This window comes from Microtus ochrogaster, chromosome 16, assembly GCF_000317375.1.
Source record: "Microtus ochrogaster isolate Prairie Vole_2 chromosome 16, MicOch1.0, whole genome shotgun sequence".
Lineage (NCBI taxonomy): Eukaryota > Metazoa > Chordata > Mammalia > Rodentia > Cricetidae > Microtus > Microtus ochrogaster.
In genome coordinates this window covers 30,451,638-30,473,812 of record NC_022018.1, presented here as the reverse complement: position 1 = coordinate 30,473,812, position 22,175 = coordinate 30,451,638, and the positions used below count along the sequence as shown (strand labels likewise).

Sequence of the window (22,175 nt, the reverse complement as noted above, 5' to 3'; positions counted from 1 at the left end):
CTTCTGCTGTATGATTATTAGTGATGCAGGAGTGTGCACACAGGATACACTTCTGCTGTATGATTAGAGTGATGCAAGAGTGTGCACACAGGATACACTTCTGCTTTATGATCATTAGTGATGCAGGAGTGTGCACACACAGGATGTACTTCTGCTGTATGATTATTAGTGATGTAGGAGTGTGCACACACAGGATGCACTTCTGCTGTATGATTATTAGTGATATAGGAGTGTGCACACACAGGATGCACTTCTGCTGTATGGTTATAGTGATGCAGGAGTGTGCACACAGGATACACTTCTGCTGTATGGTTATTTGGCTCATACTCTTGTACATGTTGTACTATGTTCCCTGTGGTTAGGGACATGCCATCTATTTCCTTATTTTCATATCTCCTAGTGAAACACTACATACCAAATACTTTGTGGTTTTTTTATTTTATTTTATTTTGATTTTTCAAAACAGGGTTTTTCTGTGTAACCCTAGCTATCCTGGAACTAGCTCTTGTAGACCAGGCTGATCTTGAACTCATAGAGATCTGCCTGTCTCTGACTCCCAAGTGGTGGGATAATTGTCAATAGACAGTGAAGGCCTTGAGAAAATAAGTTATTTTTATTTTTGTTTCTGCTTTAAGTTTTATTTGTATGACTTTTTGCCCACATGTGTATCTTTGTACTTTGTGTGTGCCTGGTGTCCCTAGACTCTAAAAGAGGGTGCCAGATCCCCTGGAACTGGAGTTACAGATGGTTGTGGGTGCCAGGAATCAAGCCCAGGTCCTCTGGAAGAGCAGCCAGTGATCTTAACCACTGAGCCATCTCTCCAGCCCTAGGTTTTTTATTTGCAATCCTAGTGCTGCTTCCTGTAAGTGTCAGGTCTTGTGGTAGGGAGTGTGTGGTGAGCCTGGTGAGCCCGTGTTTATTTGCTGTTTTATAGAAGCTTGGCCTTCACATGGAGCTGTTTTAGTTTTCTGTTGGTGATTCTGGTGCTTTGTAAAATGATAGTAGTCCCACTTTCCCCGTGTGAATTTATTAGCACAATGTTTTTGGTTTGCTGATCCTTACGGGTGTATTTGCCATTTGTATTTTGCTATAGGCCTCACAGAGAGGGATCACCATCTTGCTCCTTTCAGCTTTCCTGCCCTCCCAGATGCATGCTTTAGTTGCAGTTACAGAACCCGCTCCAGAGCCAGGGAACTGCATATTTGTCTTAAACTGACCCTTCTTAGTCTTCATCTTAAGGCGAAGGAACTGATGCTGACCAGGTAAAGCGACCTAGAATTCCTCAATTGTTTTCAAGCCAGAATTTCTTTAGAGAAATGTAAAAATACAGCACATGGAGTGCAGCACGTGTGCCAGTGCCCACCTGGAGCACTTAGACCTTAAATATTTTGCACATTAACATTAAAAGATAAGATGGACTGATTAAAAAATCCCAGAGGCTGATGGGAAGAGGATGACAATCTGGAGCTAGTTACAGCTTTCCGGCTCAGCATGCAGCGGCTTCATCACCTTGTGCTCTGAGGTCGCCTTACCTGGTCAGCGTCAGTTCCTTCCTAGTGGTGGTGCTTACAATATGGCACCCGAGCAGAACAGAGTGTGGCTACACCATGCACACAGCTGGCTGCACACTGAATCCACTGATAGTCCCTTCTCTCACATAGATGATATGGGTACTAATGTCTAGCTCTAGCTGCAGCACCTGTCTGCTTTACTTACCCTCCAGCAGACTGTATCTGTTTTTATTGATCATTGCATTTTCTTCTCTGTTTCACTCGCAGAGATGCTGAGCTGATTATCAGGACTAGCATTTTTTTTTTACATGAATTATCAGGATATAATGCTGACCAGAATATGACAGCTCCCTTAGAAGCTGTGAGTAACTTTGTCCAGATCCAAAGTAACAAGACCTCCGTTGTGTGTTCTTCTGAGAAGAATACCTTTCCTCCCCTTCTTCCTCCTTAAGGACATACAGCTCCTGTTCCACAGGAAAAGTGTAAAGAGTAAATGGGACCAGAGCACCATTTTTGTTTGAAAAACCTCTGTTTATTTCTGTAAATTTGTCTGCCTTTCTTGTAGTTTGCATTGTATTTCCCAACCCTTAAGGATTCAAAAGAAGTCCATTAACTTTTTCAGAAACAAGTGGCAAGCCAAATAGTTAAGGGACTTTTGTTTTGTTTTAATTTTCAAATAACTTATTTTAATTTAATTTATTTTGTTTGAGACAGGGTCTCCTGTATCCCAGGCTGGTCTCCAACTTGCTTTGTAGGTAGCCAAAGATGACCTTGGACTCCTGATCTCTCAGCCTCTGCCTTCTGAGTGTTGGGTCCTAGGTGTGCACTGTCATCCATGACAGTTGATGCAGAACCAGGAACTGAAGCCAGGACTTGTGCACGCGCGGCCTTCGCTCTACCAGCTAAGCCACAGCTCCAGCCCTCAGCTCGGCTCTAATTTTAAATTTGGGGTTCTTCCACTTAATACTATGTAATCCTTGCCTCCCTTTATTTTTCTTTTGGATAAAATTAGGATAATAAAAGTTCTGGGGCTGGAGAGATGGCTCAGCAGGTAAGAGCACTAGCTGCTCTTCCAGAGGCCCTGAGTTTTCAGTTTCCAGCAATCACGTGATAGCTCATAATCATATGTAACAGGATCTGGTGCCCTCTTCTGACCTGCAGGTGTACGTACACAGTACTCATATATAAGAGAAATAAATCAAGTTTTAAAACAAATCCTCTAAGTTAGACAAAACACTATATTGTAATGGCAAGGATAACTGCTGTGGGATTAGTCAGGGCTCAGTTTCAAAAGAGAGGAGATGGCCAGTGATTGAGGTGAGGATGGAGCAGTCCCTGCGGGGAGTTGCTGCCTTTCCTCTGTGCATTATTTTTAATTGCTGTCTGTCTAAATCCCAGGAATTACACCAGGAATCTGGCACGGAATTGAATAATAACATGCAAGGTGATGTTCTGGAACGCCTGGCTGATGCAGAGAAGTTAGTGGTGGAGCTAAACGATATTATTAGACAGAAGGACATTCAGCTCCAGCAGAAGGATGAAGCTCTGCAGGTGTTGTCGTTCACTCGTTTGCTGAGCATTTGATAAAGTCAGGTCATCCGCTTAGAGCGTTAGCCCTGCTTCTTATTCCTAAGTGCTGTACCGTGCTGCCTGCCGCGAGTAAGTTGTGTGCTAGATAAAGTTTATTGTCTTCATTGCTCTACGGTAGGAGGAGCGTGAAGCTGCTGATAACAAAATTAAAAAAAATAAAACTTCAGTCAAAAGCGAAACTCATTTCTTTGAACAAACATCTCGAAGAAATGAAGGCGCAAGGAGGGGCTGCTTTGCCTAAGCCCACGGAACCTCAGGCAGCGGAGCCGCTCTCCTAGGTACAGGAACTGGATAGAGACTCTGTGTCCTCTGTCTGAGCTATGAGCCCTACCACAGCATCTCTGCAGTGGGGAGATGGTACAGCAGAAATGCCGCTCTTCCCTCTGAGCCTGCGGTTTGCTTGAACGAAAGGCCACACTGGGAGAGCAAAGGCATAGGGAAATATGGGCCTGAATTGGCAGGTGTTACCCAGACTCCCAGTGAGGCTCTCAAAAGGCTGACAGGAAGACATGAGTCCTGGAATGAGACAGAGAGAAGCATATACTTTGTGGATGAGTTTGATTATTGGCTAGAACATTAAAAACTGTGGTCTCTAAGGTTTTTCCCTGGCTCTGAAATCCTTTTATTGCTTAACTACTAAAGGATATTCTCTGTTTCTGTAAGTGAATAATGGTGCATTAATGTTTAATGAGCTATGAGTTGCCTGGCTCACCCTGGTACCCTGTAAGGAGGCCGGCAAGGTTTATGGTTGTACCACAGAGCAGCGTCTAGCTGGGATGCAAGCTGTCTTTAGAGGAGTGTGCCGTGGTTTCAGGTGTCCTCTTCGCCTTTCTGTTTGGAGCCATGTTTGGGTATCTATGTCGAGAACAGGGACTGCCAGGTTTGGGGGGTGTGTGTGTGGATTACAATGATGCTGTTGGGCCACTGCGGCTCACAGTGGTTGTAAGTCAGCCTCGACTTCCCCTGCTCCCTGTACTATATTGTCAGAAATGTTCGTTCTGAGGGGAGTTTTTCAAGTTCTAGCTACAGCCCTTGAGGGTACTTGTTACCTCCCAGTGCCTGCTTAGCCTTGCCTTCCAGAGACATTGCTGTTCCTTGTCTGCCCTGGGGATGTGGCTCAGTAAAGAGCACCTATGCAGTGTGGATAAGGCCCTAGGTTTAGTCCCTTGTACAGCAGGGGCAGGAGAAGGAGGGGAATAGAATAGGGTTGTTTAACATCTCAAAGTTGGTTTTAAAATCAAGTAATTTCTTTGAATTATTTTCCTCCTCTATGGTTCCTATGGCAACTCTCTTTCCCCGGTTGTGGTGGCAGGCACTAACCTTTGCCTTTTCATGTTGATTCTTTCAGACTTCCCTTTGAGTCGTGCTGTTAGATTTTTTATTTTTCCATTTTATACTCTGCATTTCACTCTAGCTAACTACTTTGCCCTCAGGCCTTAAACGTGCCAGCATCTTATGTCATCATTTCCTTTCCGTGTTCAATAAATGATGTCCAGCCGTCCCAGTCCACTCCAGCTGTCAGTCACAGCAGCCTTGTAACCACCAGCACCAGGGAGTGTCAGATGGCTCCAGCACCAGCACCAGCACCATTGATTTCTCATAGGAAATGGATGCTAGGAGGGGTGCTTATAGCAAACACTTAAGGATTCATCATCAACACTAACAGAGATCACAAATGCTTCTTTCTACATCTGAGGGCTCTGCCTTATTAAACACTGTGAGTGAAGTTTAAGTGTAGGCATTGAGAATGAAGACTAGAAAGCAGAGTCTCTGTCTCCTTTGGGCACAGTTCTACACGTGCTGGCTTGGTTTACATCAACTTGACAGAAGCCACAGTCATCTTAGACGAGGGAATCTCCAGAAGATCAGGGCATAAGCAGGGAAGCCTGTAGGGCATTTTCTTAATTAGTGATTGATGGGGCATGTGCAGCTCATGGTGGGTGTCGTCACCTCTGGGCTGGTGGTTCTCGGTTCCATAAGAAAGCAGGCTGAGCAAGTTATAGAGAGCAAGCAAGTAAGCAGCACCCCTCCATGGCCTCTGCATCAATTCCTGCCTCTAGGTTCCTGCCCAGTTTGAGTTCCTACCCTGGCTGAGTTCTGATGATGAACTGTTACATGGAAATGTAAGTGAAATGAACTCTTTCCTTCCCAAGCTGCTTTTGGTCATGGTGTTTCATCACAGCAATAGGCCCCTGAAATTCTCTACGACAACTACACGCTGCTCCCTATAAACGTTGAGTTTCTCCCAACCTCCTCTAGCCCCTACTTTTGTCTGCCACCCTGCTCCCTTTACAGGGACAATAAATACAGTAGGATACCAACATCATGACTGACACATATTTATTATCTTTTACTCTTTTTGTGATAGAAAATGAAAGGATCTGATATTAGGATTCCCATATGAAAAATTTAGATCAAAAGACTATCAAACACTTGTATTGAAGGGCCCACCTACAAAGGTGTGGCAAGGCTGAGAGCTACACCAGTGAGTGGTGGGCAGGACAAGATCAGGAACAGTGAGGACCTAAGCTGCCATGTGCTACTTGTGAAGACTTAGCCCCAGCTCCAGATCTCCCCTCCTTACACCCTCCCTCAGGTCCTACATGGGAGCACCACGGGAAGATGAAGGCTGCAAGGATAAGAAAGACCTTGCTTTCTATTTACTTCCCAGTTTGTTGAGACCATCATAGAAAGAGTTTCTCCTAGCACCGACAGTGGGATCCAGTAACAGCAATCAGCATCTTCTATACCTATTAGAATCAGCTTTTACAGAAAACCCAGTAGCTACTCCTCCAAGCCAACTCTTAGAAAATCGAAAATCAATCTCCTTGGCATACATGCTCAAAAAAAAAAAAAAAAGCCCTTGTAACGCCACCCATTTTTATGGCTGAACTACTTCCACCAGATAGTGAACTAACAGTGTGACTGAAGACACACGCAGCACCAGATCATGTAATACATTCACCACTCAAGGTATGAGAGGTGTGGATGCTTATTACAGAGTTGGAAGAGTGTGGTACCTGACTCTAAACATACGTTATTTAATTGTAACTCACATGCTTTTAGTAACCCCTGGGCTTAACAATGGGCTCAAAAAATGCCTGAAAAATTTCCAACTGGTTCTTTCAAACCACCAAATGTTAGGATGTGGCCTTTAACACAGAGAATATACTCTTGTTTGAAGTAAGATACGCTTTTGTTATAGCCCAGGTTACACTCTCTGGAGGAGTAAGCAGATGGTCAAAGCTCAGTGTTCAGGAAGAGATAAAACAGATGTAACTATCTTCCTACCTTCAAAGTTTGGGGAATTTGTGAGCCCTTACCGTCTAATAGCTGGGCAGTGGGTTCTCTTGGGCATTAATTCTTATCACTAACTAGGCATCTTCTGAATGTTTGAGTTCCCAAATTGACCTTACTCCTATAGGAGGAGGTCCAAACCAGTTAGGGTGGAGATGGGGCAGTTCTATGGTTTGGTTTAAAAAAAATATGTTACAAAAAATAAAGGAGATGGTGTCCGAGTTAAGGTTACCATTGCTATGATGAAACATCATGATCAAAGCACCTTTGGGAAGAAAGAGCTTGCACTTCCATATCTCCGTTCATCACTGAAGGAAGTCAGGACTGGAACTTAAGCAGGGCAGGAACCTGGAGGCAGGAGCTGATGCAGAGGCCGTGGATGGGTATTGATTGCTGACTGACACCTGTCTTGCTCAGCCTGCCTTCTTGTAGAACCCAGGACCACCAGCCCAGGGATAGCACCACCCACAAAGAGCTGGGCTCTTCCTCATCAATCGTTATTAAGAAAGTACTCTGCAGACTTGCCTACAGCCGGTCTTACACCCAACACATACACCCTCACACCTGGCACACAGGCATGCTGTGAGTCAGAGAACTTGTGATAGCTGAATACAATGTGGGTCACAAGCAGCACACTCAGATGTGAGCTTGCTGCAGCAAATATCTTTCCTTCTGAAGCCTCTCACCATCACTCTGGCTGTGTTTTAGATATAAATAAGTATATTCTAATTTACATTTCATTGTACATTGTCCAGAAGCTGAAACTATAAAAGAAAACAATAAATTCCCCCCTTTTCCTTCCACATTTTCCTTTTGTAATTTAGCTACATAAGACACAATAAAAGCTGCATGAGAGATTCTGCTCCAACTCCCATCTTTCTTCCGTTGGCGCTGTGATCTTTGTGCGAACTGGCAAACCCATTATTTGTAGTGTATATGCACCCCTTTATTGAGGCCCTAGGGGTCTTCAGCCATTTCCGGTGACTTTCGGCAGCCTTTCCTTTCCTTCCAAAGGCAGAGGCAAAGCAAGTAGTAAGGGGTAGAATTTGGATCCGTAACATTGGCTCTGCCAGAAAAAGTGCCTGACCTACTTTTAGTCCCTGCTTTTCGCTCACGTGGTAGGAGAGGACTGATTCTCACAAGCCAATCTCTAACATTCACGGGAGATCGGGTCACGTGCTCACTCACACTCCTCCTCCCCCCTCCTCCACCTCCCTTTCACTTACAAAATAAATGGAATAATTAAAAAAAATAATAAAAAGAATATGTGTGCGCCTGCTGTCACCTTGTAGTTGCCGGAAGCTCTGTTAAAGTCTCTGCTTCTTGTATGCATAGGTAGAGCTGCAATTCTGCAGTTCTGCACTTGTGACAACAGTCATTTAAACACAGACTCGCCAGACTGGATGACCACGGTCACATCTCAATCTCTGGTTTCAGAATATTTCACACGATCGCCGCTATGAAATATTGGTGAAAATGATGCAGGAAATGCATGCACACCGCTAACAACAAAAATGTCTAAAATATAGGCTATATTCCAGGAAGACATTTTCCCCTCTGTGACGTGACATGCTGTAGCAAGTGTTATTCCATTCCTACCAGGCTGGAATCTACAGAAACACGACTGTAGCCAGCCATGGTAGGGCATGTCTTTGTCATCACAGCAGTTTGGAGATGGAGGCAGGAGCATCAGGCGTTCAAGTTCATCCCCAGCTGCATACTGAGCAACATGAGACCCCATCTCAAACCACTGAAGCCAATTCAAACCAAATTGCTTTGAAGTAAACCAATGGAAGCCCCAAAATATAGAAATATATATATTTTGATTTATGTGTAATAAATTTTCAAGGCCAGATCTCCCTTTCATTTTTTAATCTTTTATTTATTATTTTCTTTCTTTTCTTCTTCTTTCTTTCTTTCTTTCTTTCTTTCTTTTTTTTTTTTTTTTTGGCTTTTCGAGACAAGGATTTTCTGTATCGTTGGTGCCTGTCCTGGCACTAGCTCTTGTAGACCAGACTGGTCTTGAACTCACAGAGAGCCACCTGCCTCTGCCTCCCAGGTACTGGGATTGAAGGTGTTCTCCACCACCGCCTGGCTTCTTTCATATATATACACATATATATACACATGCATATACATACATATATATACACACATATATACATATACATACATACATTACATACATACATACATATGTATACACACACACAACCACAGTCACTCTCTTGGTGGCCTGACCCAATTTCCTAGTTTTAAAAACACAAAGACTCAAATTTATCACTTCATCCTCCCACAAACTGTTACCAAGGCCATGAAATGTTTCAGCACAGCAGAGCTAAGGAACTGACTCCCATTAGCCTACCGGCAGCTTCTGAGTCAGCTGCTGAGTCTGTCTTCTACTTGGTAATTTCGCAGGCTGCAGACTCTCAGAACTGATTTGCCCCCGCTCAACTCCATCACTTCCCCCTGCTTCTCTCTCAGAAACATCCGTCTTGGAGAAACAAGTTTCGTACTTCTACGTTTAAGTCTTTCAGTCACACCATGTTAAGAGAGTGCTAAAAATATTGACATCATATCACTATATAAAGAAAAGCTATCAACTACTAAACAATTAAGTCAAATGAGAATGAAAGGGAACTACTTAAAATACTTACGCTAAAAAATTAATAAGAAATATGCTAACAAACATCCAATACAATATAAACTAAAACCAGAAATTAAAATGCTAAAATCAATACTTTGGAGTTTTGTAACAAAAGCAGCACAAAGAATGCGTGGAATTCAGCGGGGCGGTGGTACTAAAGGTGGTACCGCTGCCTTTAGTCCCCACCCTTGGGAGGCCAAGGCTGTTACACAGCGAAACCCTGTCTCGAGCTCCCACCCCCACCAAATGTATGAAAGTCATATTGAGGAATTTTTAAAAGGTGGATTTATTTATTACCAATATGCTTCCACAGTAAGAGGTAACAAAAGGCCATGAGAAATGTTCCAGTCACAGTAGAACTATGGCTATAAATAGAAATAAAAAAATTTAAAAGGTACCTAGTTTATATGGAGAACAGTAGATGCAAAAATAGATCCTAGATCCTCTTACATAAGAAGTTTAGAAATAAGACTGAATGTTAGCCCAGTGAAGGAAATGAATGGATTGTCTAAGAAATGCTTTTGGAACAGCTGACTAAAACAACATTAAATATAGTATTTATGGATAAGAAACTAATTTTTCTTTTCTTCTGGCAGTACTAAATGTTCTACCACTGGGCTACCTGCTAAGCCTTTTTTTTTCTCCCAGCCCTCACCCCTTTCAACATTTTATTTTGGGTCAGGGTCTTGCTAATTTGCTTATGATGGTCTCAAAAACCTCACTCTGTAGTCCAAGCAGTACATGAACTTGGGATCACCTTGCCTCAGCCTCTCAAGGACACTAGTACATCAGGTCTAGCTGAGCCTAAAATGTTTTAAAAAGCAACACTCTCCAAATCTAAGAGACCACACAAATAATTCAGGCACTTGGGTGTAATTTCTGAATCGACTTGAAACCAAAACCCATTAAAGACATATGCATGTTTAACACATCAAAACATTTATAATATTCAAAACTTTAATATATCACAGATGAAAATAAATATGCCACACAGAAAATAAAGAGAATAAAAGATCAAAGTTAAAACACTGTGCAATGTTGATGGTAAAAAAAAATTCATTTCTCTACTATGTTAAAAAAATATAATAGAGGCAAGGGGAGAGATTGCTCAATGGCTTAAGAATACTTGTTTTTGCAGAGAACAAACCCTTGGTGGTTTGTTCCCCACATCCACAAGGTGGCTCCTAATCATGTGTACTCTGATTGCACACATTATGTGCAGTGCATAAAAATAAATATGTGTCTAAAACAAACTCATAATGGAACAAGAAAACAGAGCACTCTGAAACAATGAGCAAGATATAGAAACAAGCAATTCCCAGGAGTACTAAAGTAGCCAACAAAGAAAATAGATGCTAATAGCCAAGAAATTTTGAATTAAAATAATGGAAATTATTCTACATCCTTTAAACGCTGTAGAAGTTAATGAGCTCACACTGAGAAGGGGAAGCGGAAACTGACACACTTCTGGAAGTTGAGCTGTCCTTAGAATAAGTCATTTACTAAAAATGTCAAACATACTTTATATTTAGCAGTATGAAGTCCTGTTTGTTGCATCATGATCAGTTTAGTGCTAACCAACAGATTAGCAAATGGTTAGTGTACAATACTTGGTGTGAGACTTTTTATTAAATATAAAAAACAACTTATTTTTGGTTGCAAACAAAACCCAACAAAATCTTCCCTGAACTTGTGTTAGAACAGCCTCTGACTGTGCTGCCTAGGCTGGTCTTAATTCAGTATTCTTTAGCTTCAACTTCCCATGTGCTTGAGATAAGAGGCCTGTGTCTTGACTAACTGGTTATCTAAAGTTTTGTTAAAGGAAAACACGATGTCTAAATGTGCATATATCACTTTGAAGTAAATTGACCCTTAAGTGAAAGAGGAATCAATCATTATTGTTTATGACTAAATGTATTAAAAGAAACAAAAAACCCAACTACATTCAGGGCCAGAAAGATGGCTCAGGGTAAGTAAAAGGCACTTGCCCCAAGCCTGATCACTTGAGCTAATCCCCTGGACCCAAATTGAGAAAGAGGACCAATTTTAAACTGTTCCCCAACCTCCAGACACCAATAATTCTTTAAAAAACTGAACTCACAGGATTGAATAGGGGAGTCCAGTAAAAGATTTGAGTAGGGGGATATGGGTTGGGAGTAACCCTAGTACTCGGGAGTGAGGAGAATCAATTCAAGAGCACCAGTGGGTATCAAAATCTCCAAAAGTAGTGTCTGTAACAGCTTCCAGTTCTTGGGAGATGGAACAACTCTAAGGGCTTTAGTACCACCAGGAGGTGGTGACACAAGCGTTTAATCCTGGCACTTGGGTGGCAGTGATGGGTTACAATGCAGCCAGGGCTATAGATGCCTCGAAATATATAGCCTAAGTATTGCTCCCTTCATATCACCCACCCCACTGGACTTACAAAATTCTTCTGACCATGCCATGTCCTCAGCACATCTCACACCACGCACTTTAGAGCACTGCTGCGTCTCATGAAGGGCCAAGACTTACCTGGAAAGGGGAACGTGATTATTCTCACTGGGTATAAGTCAGGTCAGGTAGGGCAAACAAGCTCCGATCTACCTATTCTGTGGGGAAAAGCCCTCAGCTGCCTAAGGCGACCAGGTGTACAACTTTAACTCTAAACAAGTAACCTAGTTTGTACCAGAAAGTGAGTGCCAAGCTCTTTTAAGATATGTAGGTGGCTCTGAAAAGAGCCGTTGGGTTACTGAAGAAGCCTCCAACCGATGTCTGTTCACTTTTTCTTAGGTGCAGCCTTCTTGGGCTTAGCTGCTGCGGTCTTCGGCTTTGTCACCTTCGCCTTGGCAGCCTTGGGTTTCACGGCCTTCGCCTTGGCAGGGCTCTTGGCCACTTTCTTGGCCTTCACCACCTTCGGCTTCTTTGGACTTTTGGAAGGCTTCTTGACGGCAGGCTTCTTGGGCTTCTTCGGGGTCTTCACGGTTTTCTTGGCTGCGGCCCCGGCAGTCTTCTTGGGTTTCTTAGAAGCCGCCGACGTCTTCGACTTCACGGACACCTTGGTGGTGCTAGACTTGGCCTCCGCCTTCTTGTTGATCTTGAAGGACCCAGCAGCACCGGTGCCCTTGGTCTGCACCAGGGTGCCCTTGTTCACCAGGCTCTTGAGCCCCAGCTTGATGCGGCTGTTGTTCTTCTCCACATCGTAGCCGGCGGCCGCCAGCGCCTTCTTGAGCGCGGCCAGGGACACGCCGCTGCGCTCCTTGGAGGTGGAGACCGCCTGCACGATGAGCTCGGACACCGAGGGGCCAGCGGGCTTCTTCTTAGCTGCTGCAGTCTTGGCGGGCTTCTTGGTCTTCTTTGCAGCTGCAGGCTTCTCGGGAGCAGCGGCGGCGGCTGCCTGAGCAACAGGCGGAGTCTCGGACATGATAGCTGTAGATGATAGCACAGCTACTGCCAAAACGAAGAAAAGAAGTAGAAAGACGAAGCCCCCGCTCGGCGTATTTATAGAGCAGGGCCGCGCTGTGATTGGTGCACGCTAGCGCCCGCCCCTTGACCCGTGGAAGCCCCGCCCCCTCGGGCCCCGGCGCACCTGCAAGATCACAGCACCTAGAGTTGCCCCCAAACCTCGCTAGAAGGCTGCTTGAGGCGGGAATTAAAGCACAGTAGGGGCACCTCCAGACGGTAGATGTCTATCAAAAGGTAGCTCAAACGGTGAAGGGCGTCTGCAAATTAGCCAATCAAAACCCAAACTGTTGGACAGTTGAGGTGTCAGAGATGGTTTCCAGAACTCAGGGTTGGCTTCCATAGTAGAGTATCAGAAAATCAGGCTGCAGATCTTGATGAGCTGTAGGTAAGAACTATGTGACATTAGTTTTTATATTTTAAGAAAGTGTTTTAGGGCTTTTAAGAAGCATCAGCTTGCTGTAGGGATTTCACATTTCCAATCAACAGTGCTAATAACAGGTGTTTGGACTGTCCCCTACAAATCTGAGAAAGCTCGAGAGCAAAGCCATGACATGACTTCTCATCTCGGCACATGCAAGTCGAAATAGCTTTGGGAAGGATTATACACTTTCTCTTTTATAAAATACTAAATAATCTTAGCCTACTGTATGACCAGTTCTACTACTGTTTATTAAAAAATAATGTTCACATGCATGGAGTGATTTGTGGCCAAGAGTTGGTTTTAAATACAAGAATGCAAAGCTTTTAAACAAACTCAGCTATATAAAGGTAAAACTACGCAGAATAACTTGAGTCAGATTTTTGTATTCTTATTTCTACGTTCCACTCCGTTGTTTATACTGTAGCTTGTGGCGAGATGGAGATGCCGCACGCAAATGAAGGATTGAAGATCTGACTTTTTACTGGCTAGTAAGGAAGACGTAGTAAACCAATCAAAAGGTAGACTCTGGACGACCATCACCCAGCGCATAAGCATCTCTAATTGAACATTTCAACAAATCAAGTTTATTCTCGATTCCTTAAGGCCAGCAAGATCAAACGACCATGTATTGGTCAACAGAGGTGGTGGAGAAGCTAACAGTCACCGAAATTATACTTCATTTCCCTTAAAAAACGCACACATACAAGAAAAGGGCAGCGGCAAACCTTTGTCAGGGAAACTGTGCAATTGCAGTTTTTAAAAGTAAACCAATCAGAGTCTTAAACGTCACCGGTAAACAGTATTTTCATCCAATCAGTATGCTTTGTATACTATAAATAGTAGTCCTGAGCGCCTCTTTGCCGTGTGTCAAGTCTTTGGCCATTGTACGTAGTCTGTTATGGCTCGCACAAAGCAGACCGCTCGCAAGTCCACCGGCGGCAAGGCCCCGCGCAAGCAGCTGGCCACCAAGGCCGCCCGCAAGAGCGCCCCGGCCACCGGCGGCGTGAAGAAGCCCCACCGCTACCGGCCCGGCACCGTGGCGCTACGCGAGATCCGGCGCTACCAGAAGTCGACCGAGCTGCTGATCCGCAAGCTGCCGTTCCAGCGTCTGGTGCGCGAGATCGCTCAGGACTTCAAGACCGACCTGCGCTTCCAGAGCTCGGCCGTCATGGCGCTGCAGGAGGCCTGCGAGGCCTACCTGGTGGGTCTGTTTGAGGACACCAACCTGTGCGCTATTCACGCCAAGCGCGTCACCATCATGCCCAAGGACATCCAGCTGGCCCGCCGCATCCGCGGGGAGAGGGCATAATTGTTAACGTCTTAATCTCAACCAAAGGCTCTTTTCAGAGCCACCCACAATTTCAAGTAAAATGGCTGTGAGATAATATTTACGTTCCTATGACCGTCCTGATAGGTCAAAAAACATCTAAAACTGCTAAGCCAGTTTCCCCATTTAAATCTGAAATATCTTAAAACGTTCTCTTAGCCGTAGCATTTGCGAATTGAATTTTACTAACCAATCTGTTTAGGTCCTGCCACCTGAAAAACTGGAATAAAAGTGTAGGGCCCTGGTCTCCTTTATTCCTGTGGTGCATTCATGGGGACAGTTTATGATCAACTAAACTTCCTGTGTGTTTCTGTGCTATGCCTGCCCCGCCTGGTGGTTAGCTGCAGGGGAATCCCCCCACTCCATTGTTAATATGGTAATTTCCCACCTGCCTGGGCGGAAATCCTTGTGCTGCAGTCAGGTAGATAAGGACTTCCCAAAGGCTGAATAAAGGGCATTCGGCTGTTCTTTCGAATGACCCTGGTCTCTGTTCTTTTCAATCTCCAGGCCCTTGCCCGACTCGCGTTCGGTACAGTGGCGCGCGAACTGTACCGAGGGTGTAACACAAAATCTGGTGTTACATAAAAGGTGTGCCAACTCTAGGTTCTACCCCTCAATGCTCAATTCTGATAATTAGTAAGTTCTACGAACCTTGTGTTTTAAAAAAAGTTTTGCTTTGATGTTATGATACCACTTGGAATTTGAGGCAATGTTCAAGGGCAGTGTCTGATCACTTTTCCCGCCGGCGGGCTTTCATTTTGCACGGGCAAGGCAGAAAGGCGGGTTTTGTAGCGTCACTTTCCCGCCACCGGCTTGGCGGGCTTTCAGCGCTGTTGGGCAATGGTTAAAGGCGGTGTCTGTACCACACTTTTCCCGCCGGCGGGCTCTCATTTGGAATCGCCAAGACATAAAGGCGGGATTTGTGGCGTCACTTTTCCCGCCACCGGTTTGGCGGGCTTTCGGCTCTGTTGGGCGGGGTTCAAAGGGCAAATTTGTGACGTCACTTTCCCGCCGGCGGGAGCTTTCGTTCTGTCGGGGTGGGAACTAAGGCGAAGCAGCTATATAAGGACCCGCTCTCAGGTATCACGTACTTCTTTCTCTTTCTTCTTTTGTCACTATGTCTGGTCGTGGCAAAGGCGGGAAAGGCCTGGGCAAAGGCGGCGCCAAGCGCCACCGCAAGGTCCTGCGCGACAATATCCAGGGCATCACCAAGCCCGCCATCCGCCGCTTGGCCCGGCGCGGAGGAGTCAAGCGCATCTCCGGCCTCATCTACGAGGAGACCCGCGGGGTGCTGAAGGTGTTCCTGGAGAACGTGATCCGCGACGCGGTCACCTACACGGAGCACGCCAAGCGCAAGACCGTCACGGCCATGGACGTGGTCTACGCGCTCAAGCGCCAGGGCCGCACCCTCTATGGCTTCGGAGGTTAAGCTGTTGCTGCCTTTTCCTCTACTGTGCAAAAGGCCCTTTTCAGGGCCCCACCGACTTGGTCCTCAAAGCTTGGTGGTTTATTTTCTCATAACCAAAGGCCCTTCTCAGGGCCGCCCATCTACTCGAAAAGGCGTTGTAATGCTGAGCGATGCCATGTGCATTGTACGGATCGCAGAGAACCGGTTGTAAGTACGCTTTGGTTTATTTGTCTTTGTACACGTTCAGTGAATTGGACGGTGAGACCTCCACCGTTTTCTTTAAGTATGGCCCAATCAAGCCTGGGCAGCCAAACAACTTGAGAAAAACTAGACTGAGTGATCGAAACACGATTACATCATTTTTAGTTTAACTGGAAACTGGGTCAAGTAGGGTTTGTAAGTACAACAGCTTTCATTTCAGGTCTTAGTTTTGGTAAAGACAGGTGTGTTTTTTTAAATGGTTTCCTGTATTTCGGCTATTTTTTAGAGGCAGTTTGGGAAGTAACTGCTACAGTTTGGGGTTCAAGGGGTTTAAGTCTCAACCCAACTGAATGGGATGTGAATTCACAGTACTTTGTTTCTCTTCATGGGCTGGCCTAGCTTCCCAAATGGTAGAATTGCTGTTGGTTACCTCCTCACCAGATTGGCAGCAGTTTTTTGTCTCTTATTTCTTGTTTTTGTTCTTTATTTCTCTTTCTATTGGTTTTTATTTTAGGCATCACTTTTAAAAGGGGCAGATTTGAACTTCAGCCTGTCACTGTTAGCTATGTCTGACTTTCCCTGATTTGCCATTCTTGTTAACCAACCGTGAAATATTCAGCATAGCCTCATTTTAAACTAATGAGAATCCGTAGGTATCCTGGGAGCTTTCAGGCATAGGCCAGGCAGGAACAATAATGCGTTTTGAGAGTGGTTGATCACTTTCTTCCTTCTATCTGAATTCCCCAGGAGCTGTTTGATATTATATGTGCCAGCTGCTCCTCGAGGCCAGTGACTGAACTGTCATGAGCAATCAGTAAGTGTAGTCTGTAGATGCAGCTCTCTATATGAGAGATCATATAAGGCAAGCCTGACCTTTTTCCAAAGCGTTCCCAATAGGCAAATATTCTCCTTGGTGGTATCTACCTCTACTGAGGCCAGAAACCTCTCACAGATTTAAGGTGAGGCTGGGCTACAAGGTCCAGGCTAACCTGATATATATCAATACAAAAGAAATCAATGATGTGATTCATCGGGTAAAGTTGCTGCCAAGCCTGAAGACCTGGTTTCAAACTCCTGGGCCTACGTGGTAGGCCCAATTCTAAATTATCCTCTTGACATCCACAATTGTGCTTTGATATATGCACACTAGCTAACGCGTGCACATGCATGTGTGTTTGTGCAGGCACACATGATTATAAAATAAAATTTAAAATGTAATTTTTAAATGACAAAAAGTACTGGAAAGATGGTTGAGAGAGATGCATCGGTGGTTAAGATGGATCGTTTGCTGCTCTTCCAGGGAACCTACATTCGATTGCCAACTCCCACATGGTGTCTTACACTTTGTAGCATGATTAATAAAAACCCAGAGACAGATATTGGGGTTCAACCTGAAGATCAGAAAAGCCAACCATGGGCTCTTATCTCGACCTGAGTCTGAAATGGTGATCCTGCCTCCAGGAATCAATCCTCAGAATGAGACTGTGAGAGCTGTCTCCTCCCATCTGTATTCCTCTCTAGTGCTGGGATTAAAGGCGGTTTCTATGGCAAACGAGTGTGGCCACACCACTGGGATTAAAGGTGTGTGCCACCTCTGCCTGGTCTGTAAGGCTGACCAGGGCGGCTGTTTTACTCTCTGATCTTCAGGCAACCTTTATTTATTGAAATATAAATGAAATATTTCATGGATATCATCAAAATTAATCAAGATTCAGTTTGAAAAGGAGAAATCTCTTGATAAAGAGAAATAATATTAGTTCATTCAATGCACAAGGTGACAATCCTACAAGTTGTAAGGAAATCTCACAAGGGTTGGGTCAGGGTTCTGTTCTTGTCTTTTCAAGAAAATAGAAAAGACCCATCTTCAAAAAGTCAAGAGATCCTGGACATCTAAATGCCTAAGATAAGGCAGCTATCCTAAGAAAAGATAGCTATCCAGAAAGAATCACCAAGCAAAGAAGAATCTGATTTATGGTACCGATATTCTCTGCAGGGTAAAATTTCACTACCTAAGCATATATACCTCCTTACTTCTCAATATAATGGTTATCCCGACTCACTTAAAAATCAAAGCTGACTGGGACTAAGGTTATCAAACTTCTACTTTCAAAAATTCTACTTCTCGCCATACCTATTTTTTTCTCTATGGTACCTTTCTTTGAATATATGTCTATCGAAATTCAAACTTTCCCTTTTGATATGAATAATGTTTAAGTTTTCCACAATGATAAATTTCCACAATGATAAATTTTCCTACAATGATTTCTGAAGTCTCTAGGAAGAAGATGGGGCTCCACAACAATTCCACTTGGTTCATATGATGCCATTCAACTAATAGTTTTGGACTACAAACAGCTTAGAATAATTTCGAGGTGGTTAACTGAGATGATCCAGCCTCATAGACTGCTCTAGCCGGGATTTGAAACAAGCTTTGCACTTCCCTATTACACATAGACAGGCCAAAAAAAAAAAAAAAATGGTACAGCTACACTTCCCAGGACTTGACAATTAACCCACATGTTTCTTTTCAGGATCCCCTAAAGATACCCTCGCCCACAGACAGCAGGAAGTAAATTTAAGAATACGATGCCCATGTTCCCAAGAGGGTGGGGGTGGTTGGTTTTGGGTCATTCAATGGATTATGGATATTTGTCATTGTTTGGAGGGGAGGGTGGCTACAAGTTATTGGTAATGGCCAGGAAAAAAGGTAAACAAAGGAAATTAGATTCTAAGTTCTTTTTTTGAAAAGAAAAGAAAAAAAGGGGGGAGGCATAGATTGGATAGGATAAAAAGGTAGATTATTGAATCTACTTTTAAAAAGCAACTACTAGTTTTAAATGTTTCACATTAGATTGGACTCTTGTATATTGCATACAAATTTTGTATATTGATACAAATTGGAGATTAATTTTGTTAAAACATACTGTATATACATTTCTAATCTTGTTCAAGGTATTGTACCTATACAGCTCTTTTAACAATGTGTTGTAAATGTCTAGTCTTTGAAAGTTATTATTACCAACTGTTTAGGATAATAAGGAAATTCAGGTTAGTAATTAAGTCACCTATTACAATTGAACTTGTAGGCACATTAGGAATGTTTTCAAGGTCAAACATATATTTTTAGACAGGCCATCTTCAAACACTTCAGAGGTCTACAGAATATGGCATTTAAGATGTTCTAATAACATAGGCTCTTTTTTCTTTCCATCACAATGAGACATGCTTGCTGCTGGCAGCACCAATCTGCTTCAGAGAAGATAATGGACATCGAAGCAGCTCCACATGGAGCTTACTTTCTTTGTGGCAAAAGTAAACCAGTGGGCAAGAAAATGCCCCTGCCTTGACTGCTGACTGTATGACTTCCTAATTGGGCAAGCAGAACACAAAAGAAAGTGACTGCCCAATGTCAAGACAAGAAGGGACAGCCCTTCAGAACATCCTGCTTCTCAGAAGAGTCGCCTGTAGACTGAAGATAGATGCCCCAACGTTGTAGAGGAACTGTGGGCGACTGTCCAGGCAGCCAACTGTTTCTGTCATCTCTCACATATGTTTGGAAGTTGCTTGCTCACACTTCCTTCTTATCAGTTATTATTATTTCCTTCTTGGATCTCTGAAGGGGTTGAAGACTGGATAGTTATAGTTTTCCTTATTTATCTGACACAGAAAGCAAGTTATGATAAAAAGTAAATTAGGTACAAGACTTTGGAGTCACTAAGATAGGATAGCTATGGAGTATTTTCTCTGAATTTGTCAAATGCAAATGGACTAGACATTGTTGATGTATTTATTGCCTGTATATATTATATATAGTCATTGTACTTATTGTATATATTTTTCTTATATTAGCTATAGCCCCTTTTATTTTATTTTAACAATTTTATTTTAGACAAAAAGGGGAAATCCAGTGAAATTTCATTTGTAGTTTAATAAATAAAGGTTACCTGAAGATCAGAGAGTAAAACAGCCGCCCTGGTCAGCCTTACAGACCAGGCAGAGGTGGCACACACCTTTAATCCCAGTGGTGTGGCCACACTCGTTTGCCATAGAAACCGGGCAGTAGTGGTGCATGCCTTTAATCCCAGCACTAGAGAGGAATACAGATGGGAGGAGACAGCTCTCACAGTCTCATTCTGAGGATTGATTCAAGGAGGCAGGATCGCCATTTCAGACTGAGGTCGAGATAAGAGCCCGCGGTTGGCTGTTTTTCTTTTCTGATCTTCAGGTTGTACCCCGGTATCTGTTTTGGGTTTTTATTAATTGTGCTGCAACAATATCCTATAACTGCAATCCCAGGAAATCCAACACCCTTTTCCGTACTCTGGGCACCCAGACATAATGCAGACAAAACCTCCATACAATAAAATAAAAATAACTTTAAAATAAATGACAAAAGAAAGCATAAAATAGACAAATTGTGAGATAGCCGTGTTGTTCTAGATGCTATAGTCATGAGGACACAATGAAGTCCTCACTGTCAAGGCATTATGTCCTAGAGAAGGAGGACATACCTACACACCTACCTACATACACATACTAAGAATATTGTTATACATATTACATTAAATAAAACCCCTATATGGTCACTCTTAAAGAGTTAGGTATTGAATTAGGGACTGTGTGAATGACAGTTCCTGGAAAGATGCTGTACCCTCAAAGCCTGACAGTGATTTGACCTTCAATGACGTTGAGCAGACGGAATGTTGTGTATTCAAAATTCAATTACAATTTATTTGGGTCAGTCTTTACCTCCCTGAATAGTTATTGCCAATTTCTGTGCTTTGTACGCCTAATCCTATAATTTAACAGATAAAAACTTCTGGAAATGTATTAAGTCTGGCTTGTACGTACCAACAACGTAAAGGGTATAGTCATCAGACATCATATGAGGCCAGTAGAAGAGGTTTCGCTCCTTCGCTGTGACTGCCTACCTAATGTTTCCACCAATATATTCAAAAAAGTGCCTTAATTAATGACCTTCCTTTGTAAGTATAAAACTTTCATGAAACTGCTTCTACACAGGAACATAGAGTTGGGGGTAACTTAAACCTCTATTCCTGGTCCATGGTCACTGCTATTGAGCTCCCAAGTAAACTATCTCGTACTCTATTTGAAGTGAGAACTGTGGGTTTTTTGTTTGTTTGTTTGTTTTTGTTGTTGTTTTTTGACAACCTGAGGTTTGGAAAATCTTTTATTTTTATATTTATTTATTTTCGAGACAGGGTTTCTCTGAAGTTTTTGGTGCCTGTCCTAGAACTAGCTCTTCTAGACCAGGCTGGCCTCAAACTCACAGACGCCCGCCTCTGCCTCAGAGTGCTGGGATTAAAGGCGTGCGCCACCACTGCCCAGCCTGAGAACTATACATTGTGACCAGTACGGTGGTAGTTCAGTATTCTGGGCAGAGAGTAGATTTAATATCTTTAAAAATGATAATCCTGCTAGTGTGTTGAGAAATGACCAGAAGCTGCCACTCTTATCAATTTTGGCGCTGCTACGGGATGAACCTGGCATGGAGTTCTTTTAAACATAAAGTATTTTACAGAACACATTAGTTGACAAAGATGTAGCTCCAGGAATGATAAAAAGGTGTAAGAACGAAGAAAGAATATACAATACACGTAATACAATCTCTCTCATTTCTGAATCTCTCCACGTACCACAGAGCACAGGCTGGCCTCAGATCTGAGGTCCTTCTCCATCTGTTTCTGGAGTGCTGGGTGACAGTGGATATAGATTATAGGTTGTTTCTTCTGCTGAAACTGCCCTTGTCTCTACCTGTTCACTTTACAGATAATGTTGCATTACACTATGTTTTACATTATTAATCTCATTTAGTTTTGCTATTTAGTCTACTGTCAAAACTCATGGGGCGGGCATTCAAAGACTGTATGAAGATGTTGCAGCCCTGTATATGGTGGCATAGTGGCATAAGCAAGCAACCTGTATGCATACATTATATTTTCTATTATCTCTGCATTACCCATAGAAACTACATAGATTTTATGTCAGTGTTTATTTAAATGCACTGCTTGGAAAGGGGTGGCCAAGGAAAACATCACATAAATGTCAGTACTATTTGTACCAATATTTCCATTCTATCTTCTAGTAGTCAAATCCACTGATTTTTCTACAATACACACACACACACACACACACACACACACACACACACACACACACACCCCAAAACAAACAAAACCCAAACAGAGAAACAAACTACCACCAGACTGTATGTTGATGGGACCTAAGGTTTCCTCTACACCTCAAATTTTACTCTTAATTCTGTCTAAGACCTCCAGGATCACTGGAGCCTGTTGGTTTTCTTTCCT

The 22,175-nt window shown here is 43.3% G+C and overlaps 2 protein-coding genes across 2 annotated transcripts; one reads left to right on the top strand and one right to left on the bottom strand.

Annotated features, from left to right (window-relative positions):
* Window positions 1-11,803: 11,803 nt before the first annotated feature.
* LOC102002935 (histone H1.1) lies at window positions 11,804-12,465 on the bottom strand. Its single transcript, XM_005354954.3, has one exon. The coding sequence runs from the start codon at window positions 12,446-12,448 to the stop codon at window positions 11,804-11,806; it is 645 nt and encodes a 214-aa protein (XP_005355011.1). The 5' UTR covers window positions 12,449-12,465.
* Window positions 12,466-13,802: 1,337 nt separating this feature from the next.
* On the top strand, window positions 13,803-14,252 carry LOC102002373 (histone H3.1). The gene has a single exon (XM_005354952.2). The coding sequence runs from the start codon at window positions 13,809-13,811 to the stop codon at window positions 14,217-14,219; it is 411 nt and encodes a 136-aa protein (XP_005355009.1). The 5' UTR covers window positions 13,803-13,808; the 3' UTR covers window positions 14,220-14,252.
* The last annotated feature ends 7,923 nt before the right edge of the window (window positions 14,253-22,175 follow it).

Coding starts and splice junctions, on each gene's coding strand:
- LOC102002373 (XM_005354952.2), top strand. CDS start 13,809: ATGGCTCGCACAAAGCAGACCGCTCGCAAGTCCACCGGCGGCAAGGCC.
- LOC102002935 (XM_005354954.3), bottom strand. CDS start 12,448: ATGTCCGAGACTCCGCCTGTTGCTCAGGCAGCCGCCGCCGCTGCTCCC.